The 11961-nt window shown below is 42.2% G+C and overlaps 1 protein-coding gene across 3 annotated transcripts in view; it reads left to right on the forward strand.

Moving 5' to 3' along the window:
• Positions 1-8174, forward strand: part of usp34 (ubiquitin specific peptidase 34) — an 84799-nt gene extending 76625 nt beyond the window's left edge. Inside the window, exons 74-80 of one of the 3 annotated variants that reach the window (XR_010014876.1) lie at positions 556-635; positions 1994-2134; positions 2734-2880; positions 3734-3881; positions 5254-5871; positions 7633-7730; positions 8119-8174. Coding sequence is in view for 2 of the 3 variants with exons in the window: in XM_063010709.1 (XP_062866779.1) it covers positions 556-635; positions 1994-2134; positions 2734-2880; positions 3734-3881; positions 5254-5906 (1169 nt within the window). In the remaining variant the exon portion in view is untranslated. Of the gene's footprint in view, positions 1-555; positions 636-1993; positions 2135-2733; positions 2881-3733; positions 3882-5253; positions 6802-7632; positions 7970-8118 lie in introns of those variants that run through there. The other 2 variants (XM_063010710.1, XM_063010709.1) reach the window with 2 other exon arrangements.
• The last annotated feature ends 3787 nt before the right edge of the window (positions 8175-11961 follow it).

Consider the following 11961-nt stretch of genomic DNA (forward strand, 5'->3'; position numbering starts at 1 on the left):
CTCTGAGAAGGCCTCTCACAAGGCTTTGCAGTATGTCTGTGGGAATTTGTGCCCATTTGGTCAAAAGATTCAGACCGCATTTGTATGGCTGGACACTGAAAGCCTCAGTTGATCATTCAGTTCATCCTAGAGCTGTCCATCCTAGTGCAGTTGAGGGGACTCTGTGCAGAACACTGGAGTGTCTTTTACATAGGCACAGTCATGCTGTAACAATAAAGGGCCTTCCCTAAACTGTTGCTGCAAAGTCAGAAGCATATAATTAGGGCAATTGTAGCCTAGTAGTTTAGGTACTGGACTTGTAATCGAAAGTTCACTGGTTCAAGCTCCACTACTTGCCAGATTGCAACTGTTGGGCCCTTGAGCAAGGCCCTTAACCCTCAAATGTTTAGACAGTATACTGTCACAGCACTGTCAGTCGCTTTGGATAAAAGCTTCCACTAAATATCGAAAATATTAACGTTAATATCATTTAATTGAACTGAATGTTATCATTAAAAGTGCCATATCGTGTATGAATGTGTTTTAATCTGTGTATGTTTATGTACCTGTGTACAGGTGTATTAATGGCATATGAAGGATTACCGCTGCACCTTGCCTTGTTCCCTAAACTGTGGACTGAGCTCAGCCAGTCTCAGGTAACACACACACACACACACACACACACACACACACACACACACACACAATTAAGTTACATTGCTGCTTGTACAACCAGTATCTTGGCTTTTCAATGGGCGCATGGTACACTGTAATACCCTGGACAGGGCACCAGTCTATCGCAGGGCAGACACACACACACATTCACCTATAGACATATCACATATATACATATATACATATACATTTCACCTGACTGCATGTTTTTGGACTGTGAGGAAAGGCACGGGGAGAACATGCAAACTCCGCACAGAAAGGACCCGGGCCGCTCCACCTGGGGATCGAACCCAGGACCTTCTTGCTGTGAGGCCACTGAGCCACCGTGCCACCCAACAGTTTTGTCCATATAGTGTAGAGGAACACTACACATGATTGCCTTGACATGGTGATACATGATGACTCCATACAGGCTCTATAGCTGTTATTATGATATGATAGCTATTAGATATGATAGCTTTATTGTCATTGTACAAGTACAACATAATTCAGTGTGATCTATTTAGGAAATAAAACAGATATACAGTATAGTAGTACTAGTATGTTAAACCTGTTTTTCCCATAAGAAATAATGTAAACAGAATTAATCCGTGCCAGACCTCCCAAACCCCCCTTACCTAACCTTTCTAATGTCTTAAATGCTCTTTTTTTTGTAAATACAAGCATATTCTCCCTTAAATCTTAAATTATAGAATAGACATTCCTGTAAAGAACATATATATAATAAACAAAAATACACAGTAGTACTGTACATAAACACACACCAGAAACCAGAAAGAACAACTCTCATATTTTTCTATTATTTCCTCCTTTATTTTAATAATGTTGTATTTTGTAGGTGTAATTGCACGATAGAAAGAATACTTTATTCAGCGAGTTCCTTCTTCTCTCTCACTCACTGTCCTTTCTGTCTGATACACAGTGACAGCCACTGGCAGGAGTAATTATACAACAACAAATGCTCTGCGCTCTCTCTGCATCTTATTTGCGGACATTTTAATATCGAAAAACACTGTCCGCTGTCCGAATTTCGCGAATTTCGGTTCGTAATCCGAAATTTGTTTTTACGTTAAGTAGAAAAAGATCGTTTGTAACCCGAAATGTTTGTATGGTAAACCCCAAACACCCAAGGTTTGACTGTATACAAGTAGTCCAGATCAAGTTCAATGCTTCATTTGTACATATGGACAGGCATGAAATATGTATGAGTCTGCAAATGAGGATGTAGCAAAGTAGAAGTCTCTCAGTGTTCCTTGGAAGGAGCGGTAATGAAACAGTAACTCATCTATAACAGGACCGGGGCGGGGCGATTTATGACCCATCTTTCTTCTGTCCACAGTCCACGTTAGCCAAGACGTGTGTGAAGCTGCTGTGTGAGGATCCTGCGTTCGGAGAATATATCAAGTGTATTCTGATGGACGAGAGGACCTTCCTCAACAACAATACCGCTTACTCCTTCCTCACCTGCTTCCTACAAAAGGTAAACATTCGGATCCGGGTCAGAGCCGCGTGTTGCATTTAAAGACTATGTTGTATATGATGATTTAACTTTCTGTATGAAGCTGTAAGCAAGTCTTTTTTTTTTTATAAAAGTGACTTTAAACACCATGTTAGAAATGGGCGTGGCTGGGCGCTCAGGTGGCGCAGCAGTGAGACACATTAGCCCACCGGGGCTGCCTTTTCAAACTCACCGGTTTGCCCGGCGTATACACGGACGAAATTAGCCTGTTCGGGGTTCATCATAACTGATGCGATTACGCCCTCTGCTGGCTGTTCTACCGCCTGCACAGTGAGACGGGGAATAATAGAGATCGGTGCGTGACTCTCTGTGCACGATACGGCTCTCCGTATGGGTTGGTACTGCACATGTGTCAGAGGGTTAGGTGTTAGGTACAGCCTTCCTCGACCAGCAGTGAAGGAGAGGAACAGGGGAATTGGATATGACTAGTTTGGAGAAAAATGCTTTTATAATGAATTGATGATGACCACTATTAAACCAGATCTGCTCTGTTTGTGCGTTGATACCTGAGGAAGCCTGTTCTGTCGTTATCCTAATTCTGCTCGTCTGTCTGTATGCAGGTGCAGCCGCAGGTGTTGTCCGGGCCGAGCTGTGCCAACCTGATCAGCGTGCTGGTCACCAACCTGCTGAACGAGTATCACTCCCTCCAGCCTGAACTGACCAATCAGAGTGCAGAGCTCAACAAGACCAGCAGCCTCCTCAACGCTGTCAGTACAACACAGTACTTTTACCACAGTGTTACCACAGTAGTCCTCGCTCATCCACAGATCAGCTCACACACTTTAAAGCCTTCCCAACTCCCCGCACGGTCAAGCAGTTACCACTGACACTATATGTCCAAAAGTATTTGGACACCTGACCATGAGCATCACGTCTACAACTCTCATACTGACACGGTCACCCTTTATTACATAATAAAAACTAAATTTTATTTAAAAAAATCAATAGCTTTTAAAGTATTCATCATATTGCTCTAAAACAAGTTGTATTACATACTACAGCTCTTAGTATCACCTCTGTGTGATCTTTTCAGCTTGAACAGCAGCCACTCTTCTGAGAGGGCTCTTCACAAGACTATGAAGTATGTCTGTAGGAAAATAGCTGATTTTTTTATAGCTGGGCACTCATGCTGCTCAAGAAAGCCTCAGCTGATGTTCCAGTTCGTTCCAGAGCTGTTCAGTGGTGCTCTGTGCGGGCCACTAGAGTTAATCGAGCTTTTTATCTTGCCTTTATAAAGCTTGTTTTGTGCGTACACAGGGTCACAGCCTGTTAGCAATTGTTGTGAATGAAACACATGAATACGCTAATTATAAGTATATATATATATAGGGTTTATTATGCACGGTTCTGGGTGTCTGCTGGGGTCTAGGAACGAATCCCCCGTGACTAAGCAGGGACGAGTGTATACTACTCTACCTCTAATTCCACACTTAAGATATAATATTAAATAAACAATTATTTATGCTCTGTGTGTGTGTGTGTGTGTGTGTGTGTGTGTGTGTGTGTGTGTGTGTGTGTGTGTGTGTGTGTGTGTGTGTGTGTTCAATGGTTCATGTACAGGATCTGCGAGCTTTGGTGCTGATGTTGTCGGTACACACCCCTCAACAGCTGGACTCGGCACTTGGTCCGGCCCTGCAAGAGCTGCTCAACAAATGCACGGCCTGCTTACAGCATCGCTCCACACACACGCTAGAGTCCAAAACCAAAGGTACACACACACACACACACACACATTCCTCCAGAGCCGCTGTTCCATTGCGCGGTACCTTACAGTGGGTGCGGTTCGGATAGTTTTGGGTTTGTACTGTAATGTAGGAGTTCTCCGACGGCCGCTCGGAGCAAACGCACCATGCTGACTGTAAACAGTAGAAGCTGGATGAGGACAGTTTTTGCTTTGCCTCTTCGCTTGCTAGTAGCATCGTGAAAACTAAACATAGGATCGTGGATTTAAAATCAAAATGGAAGATCGTGCATTAGGCTATACGAGGGATCTTCAAAAAGTTTCCACACGTTTATATTTCGTTTGGAAGCGGTGAGGGTGGGAGGAGGAGTGATCGGTCGTTTCTGAGAGACTGAAGCTGATACTTCCATACTCAATAGTACGCGAAAGCAGCACGCGAGAGCGGTTAGTATGTCCGAATACATCGTATACATAAAAAGGTACGCCAGAACTACCCGGATGACCTACTTCTTGACCAGCCATGTTTGAGTATGCAAACGATGCACACTTTCGGTCTGCTAATGTATCCCATAATTCAACTGGAGCTGCGTAGGCGTTCAAAGCAGAAGAAGAAACAAGAAAGATGCGAAAAACGGGAAAAAGAGTCCTCTGTTTACAAGTGTAAGTAAGATGAACAAAATAAAAATGTTATTATTGCGTACAACCCTAAATAGCGTCATGATTAGTGCAAAAAGACGATAAATATCCAACATTTATATATATGAGCACGCGGTCTGTAACTATGGTGATATTACGTCATCACTTGACGTTGGTAAGATGGTGGATGTAGTACGTAGTGGTGTTGCGTGCATACTGAACACTTCTGGACTGAAATCGCGTACTTCTTTACCGGCCGAGCGGTGTGTACTTTCTCCAATCTAGTACAGACTCTGTAAGTATGAGATTTCGGACGCAGCTTGAGAGACGCTTAAAGTCCGGATGTAGCTCCATCTGATTTCCACCTTTTTGGACGCTTAAAGAAGCTTTAAGGGGAAGAAGATTTTCATGTGATGATGTAAAAGCAGCGTTGCATCAGTGGCTACACGCTCGACCAAAAATAATTTTTGCTGATGGCATTAGAATGGTACAGCGCTGGAAAAATGCATCTCTGAGGAAGGTGACGATGTAAAAACGTGGTGGAGTTTTTTGAAGAACCCTCGTATTTTTTGTTATTTTTTAATGAATTTAGGATAAACACATTTCTGTCAGTCATGCTCTTTTTCTCAAGTCTAATCAAGTCCTACATTGCTGCATGAGGTTCCCATTTGTTGCTGTTTTACAAAACAAAACCAAGAATCTAAATCATGATGGTATTTTTATTCTGTTTTTATTGTATTGTATTTTTCTCCGGGTCTCTTAGTGGAAGAGGAGGGGGCAACTCCGGTGAAGCGGCGGCGGGTCAGCGGTGACGACGACCGGCCTTCAGCCAACAGTGCCGCCCTAGTGGGCCCCACCTCCGCCTCACTGGTTCCTTGCTTGGAGCAGAAAGCGGAGCCGGCTGAGGCTCTAACACCTAACAGCACCTCAGACACCGAGACACGAGACTCATCCCTCATCGATCCGGGCACGGAGCAGGACCCGCCTTCTCCGGATAGCACCTCAGGCAAAGAGGAAAAAATGGAGGCGTCATCTTCATCGTCGTCGTCGTCGCTGCCCGAGGCGTTCGGGCGAGCCGAGCCGGGGACGTCTGCCGGCCCGGAGGAAGAGGAGGGCGACGGAGAGGAAGAGCGGAAAGACACGAAGCGACCGAAGGAGCGCGAACGAGAGAACGCTGCGAAGCCCGGCTCATCTTCTGCGGACGACTCCATACTGCAGTCTGCTTTACAGGACGCCGACGAGGGGCGGGGCTGTGGCCTTCAAGAGGCGGAGCCAGGGACAGGCCACTCCCCTGCAGTGAATCCCATGCCGGACATCCTGGACGTGCTTCATCGTACGGTGGAGGCGGCGATCGCTGTGGTTAATAAACTGACCGCTGGAGGTAAAGGCGGCGGCGCACACCCCTCCGCCTTGTGATGTCACTTTTTTGCCCCAGAAGTGGTTCATCTTGTTTAGTTTATTTACTGTTCAGTGTTAGAGTTGCTGAAAACGCCGGAAAGTCAATCACAAACAAAACCTGACTGATTTTAGCGGCTGTAGCACGTCTTAAAGAGCAGAGAAAGAAAAAAAACGTTTTCAGTTTTTTATTTTTATTTGAAGTGGTTAAAATAATTGTTTTGTTTGCGCTTGCTGTACCGAGACGGGGACAGGTTTACAGTTTTAGTCCTTTGATTTCTAATTTAATTTGCATTTTTTAATCCCGTATGTTTGTATGTATGTATGTATGTATTATTATTATTATTAATGTCTCCTGTGCCAGTTTTGTACTTAATGAAGCGAAGTGGGAGTGAAGTCGCCTCGCCGGTTGTTTTTTTTTATTTTTTTTTTTGTGGTTGATATCAAAACTATGTTTACTTGTTCACTGAACGGAGAAAAACCCCAGAACCACGACAAACTTGATTCTGTTAGGAATCTTCTACTTGTTACCTGGCGTTGTAAATGAGAAGAATAAAGTATATATGTAAGAAATATGTATACAGTATATATGAAAGGTGATGCTGATATATACTGTATATATATATATATGTGGATGAATCTACTGTGTATATACATATGCTGTATATGTATATAGACTTATTGGTGCTTTATATCACACACAGAGAATGTGTTGCTTGAATAAAGCACACCTGACGGAACTGTCGGAGCTATATTTTATTTACCGAAATACATTCCATAATCTATCGTATGTCATTCTTGCATTTTTCTTTTGTTTTTTTTGTTTTTTTCTTGTTGCTTTTCTCCTCTCTTGATTTATTTTAATATAGGATAACTTAATAAAATTTTAATATGATTTAATTATGAACAAGTAAAAGCAGACTGAAGTTTCTTCCTTTCTGATTCACTAGAAACCATCCCATACACAAATGTAATACACATGTACAGTGCTCAGCATAAATGAGTACACCGTTAGTTTCTTTACAGAATTGACATCGTCTATGAGCTACTATACTTCAAAATACTCCCACAAATGTGGGCCATTAAGTGCAAACAAGATTTGTTAAATTGCTCACACAAAAAATAATTTTCCTAACAAATGCATTCAAGACCATGTTGCAAAAATGAGTACACCCCAACGAAAGTCTTAGGAGCAAAGCTAAAGTTTAGATGGCAAAATTCTAATGAATAAGATTTCAATCACAGGTGAGTCTAAATATTCATTAAAAAGGGAGATAGATGTACCTGTAGTACTTTTTTGATGTGGGGTGTATTCATTAATTTGAGTAAAACTGAAGATTTTGTAATCTAAGTTACATTATTAACCTTACTTTCATGTTACGGCTTAAACAAATGTTCTATGAAACTCAGTCTTGTCAAAATTCTGAAAATTGTTCCTGTGTTCAGTGAAATATTGATTAAAATCTTACTTTTCAAAGGGGTGTACTCATTAATGCTGAGCACTGTATATATATATAAAACAGAAACAGATATTATATTAATTATAATCCGTCATCGAGATGGAAGGAAGCGTCTTTCTGGAATGAGATGAAGTTTGAAAATAAGATAAAACTTGTTGGCATAAAGCCTATTTTTATACATGTGATGTTAATAAAACTACATAAATATATTTAACATTTAAAGACGAAGTACATTATCATGCCTAAAGCACATATTCACAAGTCTTTATGGATTTCCTTGATTGCAGATGTGTGAACAATTAGTTAAATCATGCAGTGACTTTCTGTGCACTCCCGAGTCCAGCTCACTCAGCCACCTACTGTTACTTGGCCTACACTGATCCTGGTAAGATGTTTACTAAAACTGCTTTTATCAACATATACAGTTTGAAAAAAAATTTCAGGATTGCTTGGGGGATACTGTACGCAAGTACTGCACACAACACTGTGAAATATTATCATCAAAAAAGCACATCATCATGTCTAAAGCACACATTTACAAGTTTCTTCTGATCCAGCACTGTTCTGGATACTGCTGGTAGTGATGCCAGAGGGAACCAACGAACCATTATTAACCAAGTAAACATATTTAAAGTAAAATGACTTTTTTTTAATTATTATTATTATTTCTTCCCCATCATAACTGGTGCAGCAGTTATTATTGAATAAGTCGAATAAGATCAATATTGATCTGTGAAAAATAGCTTTAAATTCTGTTTTTGTTTTCCTTCCAGAATTAAAGACCAGTGTGAGGCAGGTGATCGATCGGCTGTCCGTTATGGCAATACAAAATATTATTTTTTATTATTTTTTAAACTTATAAAAAATAATAAAATTGAAAAAAAAAAAAAACACGTTTTGGTGTACATTTGTTGTTGTTTTTTGTTTGGGTTACTGTTTTAACTGTACTGTTGTTTATATTTTTACTTTTAATTATAACAAACTACATACACTACTCACAAAAGGTTCAGGATATTTGGATTTTGGATGAAATTTCAGGATGAACCTAAAATGCACTCTAACCTTTACAGGTGAACTTAATGTGACCTCTAAACTTTTGAATGCACATGTCCAACTGTTCAGTGTTTCAGTACACAGAGTCATCAGCAGGTTTCAACAGAGATACAGTGAGACTGGAAGGGTCACAGAAAGGCATAGGAGTGGACGGACGTCCTTTGGTCACATCCCACCCTGATGACCGCTTCATTGTGAACAGTGCCCTGTGGAACCGGATGATAAATGCCACACAATTCCAGGCACATTTAAGGGAGGTGAGAGGCACCCAAGTGTCACGTGGGATGCCATGCCTCAGCAGACAACAAGTCGACTTGCGAACAGCATGAGACGTCATTGTTAAGTTGTAATTGATGCTCAAGGGCACATAAGTTATTAAAACATGGACATTTTTTGTTGGGGTATACCCACCACTGCTGTTGGCTTTAGTTTCAATAAATTGTTTGAGATGAGGAAATGACTATTGCATGCTTCTACTTAAATGCCCGACTTTCATGATATAACATCACTGTAGCGTGAACTTTTTACCTTTTCCAAAAGATTCGTCAAATATCCCGAACTTTTTGTGAGTAGTGTATATTAGTGGTTGTAACATGTTTAAAATTACTATTGTTATTCGATAGTCATATTATTATTATTATTATTATTCCACCGGTCTTTTGTACTGTTGACAACGTTTGTTCTTTTTCAGGGGTGGAGAACATCATTTGTTTGTATAAAAATGGTTTGAATTTAATTTATCAAATTATAGATTAAAGATTTTAATAGGGGTTTTTTTGCACAATAAAAGAATTATAAAAGAATTACAAATTATTTTTTAAATAAGGTTTGTAGCAGGTGAGTTTGACTTTAATACATCAAATTATACAAGACAAGACAATACAATTATAAAATAATTATAAAAAGTCATTTATAAATAAGGTTTGTAGTAAGTGAGGATCATTGATTGTATATAAAAATACATTTTTCGAGGTTTTAATAGATTTATTTATCTCCAGTATGAAATTATGAAAACACATTTATTGATCCTTATTTAAAATAATGTTAAATAATAAAAAAAAAATTTTAAAAAGGTTTGTAGGAGGTGAGAAACATTTAAAGTCAATAAAAAAATACAACACAAGCTGCACTTTATTTTTGGTTAAGTCAATTTTATTAATATTTTATTAATATAGCACTTTTTACAATGGACATCAAAGCAACTTTACAGACTCAGTCTAGTCTATTAATCTGAAGGTTGCTGGTTCAAACCCCATTGCTGCAAAGTTGCCACAGTTGGGCCCCTGAGCAAGGACTTAAACGCTCTGTTTTTTTTTATTAGTAATCAGAAGGTTGCTGGTTCAAGCCCCATTGCTGCAAAGTTGCCACAGTTGGGCCCCTGAGCAAGGACTTAAACCCTCTGTTTTTTTTATTAGTAATCAGAAGGTTGCTGGTTCAAGCCCCATTGCTGCAAAGTTGCCACAGTTGGGCCCCTGAGCAAGGACTTAAACGCTGTCTGGTTTTTTTTTTTCATATGATCCAATTTTTAGTTTTTTAATTTCTTTATCCAGAGCCAACAATATTGTCTCCCTCCCCTCCACAGATAGGATGCATTAACCAGGGGTGTAGCATCAAATTCTGGGCCCTATGCACAAGCAGTGCCCATGGGCCCCCTCACCCCAGTCCAGACTCCTTCTAGACTCCAAATTCTGGGCCCTATGCACAAGCAGTGCCCATGGGCCCCCTCACCCCAGTCCAGACTCCTTCTAGACTCCAAATTCTGGGCCCTATGCACAAGCAGTGCCCATGGGCCCCCTCACCCCAGTCCAGACTCTTTCTAGACTCCAAATTCTGGGCCCTATGCACAAGCAGTGCCCATGGGCCCCTCTCACCCCAGTCCAGACTAGACTCCTCAAGGGCCCTCCCCTTACTTGGGGCCCTGGAAACTCAGTCCCACTTTTCACCCCACTACGACGCCCCTGAACCAGTCAGTGCATTGTAGAGCCAGTCCCAAGCCCGGGTAAATAAAGAGGGTAGCACATGGGTCGAGGAAAAATGATAATTATAATGTTCCTTCGTAGAGCTGCTCTTATGAGTAACACTGTTATCTGCTGTGTTATACTCCACTCTTCTGATCTCCACCTTACTGTATTCTATTCTGTTGTACTCTACCCTCGTGTGTGGCTCATCTGAACAAGAACAGAACAATTATTATTATTAAAATGAGTTCCTATATAGTCACTACTACACTGTTTATTTAGTACTTATATATATCTTACTTATATAGTACTTATATCACCCACACACACTTACCATGTGCACTGCCCGCAGGCATGCTTTCTATCATTGCCCTGTCTAACCGCCTAATGGCATCAGGCAGGGTTGCCCTGTTTCTCCTGTCCCGCTGTCTAAAGTGCTCAGACATGGTGAGCGGCGGTGTGTTGTCTATCACTGTCATGTCCTGACTCTGTGTTGAATGGTGTGTGTTATTTGGGGTTCTTTCCAACTGCCCCCTTTCCCCTGGTGTGTTTTCCACCGGCTCCGTCTGCACCGCGACATCTCGGGTGCTCCGTTCCTGGTATTCTGGTGCCTCAGTCTGTACCGCGACATCTCGGTCCCCTGGTGCCTCTGGGGTCACCGCGACATCTCGGTCCCCTGGTGCCTCTGGGGTCACCGCGACATCTCGGTCCCCTGGTGCCTCCATCTGCACCGCGACATCTCGGTCCCCTGGTGCCTCCATCTGCACCGCGACATCTCGGTCCCCTGGTGCCTCTGGGGTCACCGCGACATCTCGGTCCCCTGGTGCCTCCATCTGCACCGCGACATCTCGGTCCCCTGGTGCCTCCATCTGCACCGTGACATCTCGGTCCCCTGGTGCCTCCATCTGCACCGCGACATCTCGGTCCCCTGGTGCCTCCGTCTCACCGCTCCACTTCTGGTTCAACTTCTGGAGGAGCAGATAACAGCCGGCAGCGGAAGCGGCTGTAACGCCGACCACAAAAGCTGCTGAGCTCAGGTCGCCTCCCCAACTAAAGCCAATGAACGCCATCGAAAATACCGTGAATGTGAGTGAATAAATCGCTGCGTGTGTCTCGGTCAGGTGTCGGCGAACGAATGATGGAGGAGCGTCCTCTCTGCGCTATTTATACCCTCAGTGGAGCGGCATTATTACTACGTCATAATGGTTTCATCCGCCTGACGTCGCACCTCAAGGTACTACGTCATCCTAATCCCGGGATTCTGTAGTCCTCGTTATGCCCATATTTGGAGACCAGGTGTGACGGAGAATTCAGTTCCCTGTTTCCCCTTTAACGCGCATGTGCAAAAATCGTGACGTTTTTCTGTCGCTTCGTTAAGCATCGGTTTATTTGGAATATGTGTAAGTTTATAGCTGTATGTTCTTTTCACATTTCATGTTGTATGTGTAGCCTGTGGTATAGGGGGTTTCGTCTTTTTGAGGTTTTGTCCTAGTGTGAGAGAGTATGATAGTGTGTGTGAGAGAGTATGATGGTGTGTGTGAGAGAGTATGATGGTGTGTGTGAGAGAGTATGATAGTGTGTGAGAGAGTATGATGGTGTGTGTGA

Source organism: Trichomycterus rosablanca, chromosome 15 (assembly GCF_030014385.1).
Source record: "Trichomycterus rosablanca isolate fTriRos1 chromosome 15, fTriRos1.hap1, whole genome shotgun sequence".
Lineage (NCBI taxonomy): Eukaryota > Metazoa > Chordata > Actinopteri > Siluriformes > Trichomycteridae > Trichomycterus > Trichomycterus rosablanca.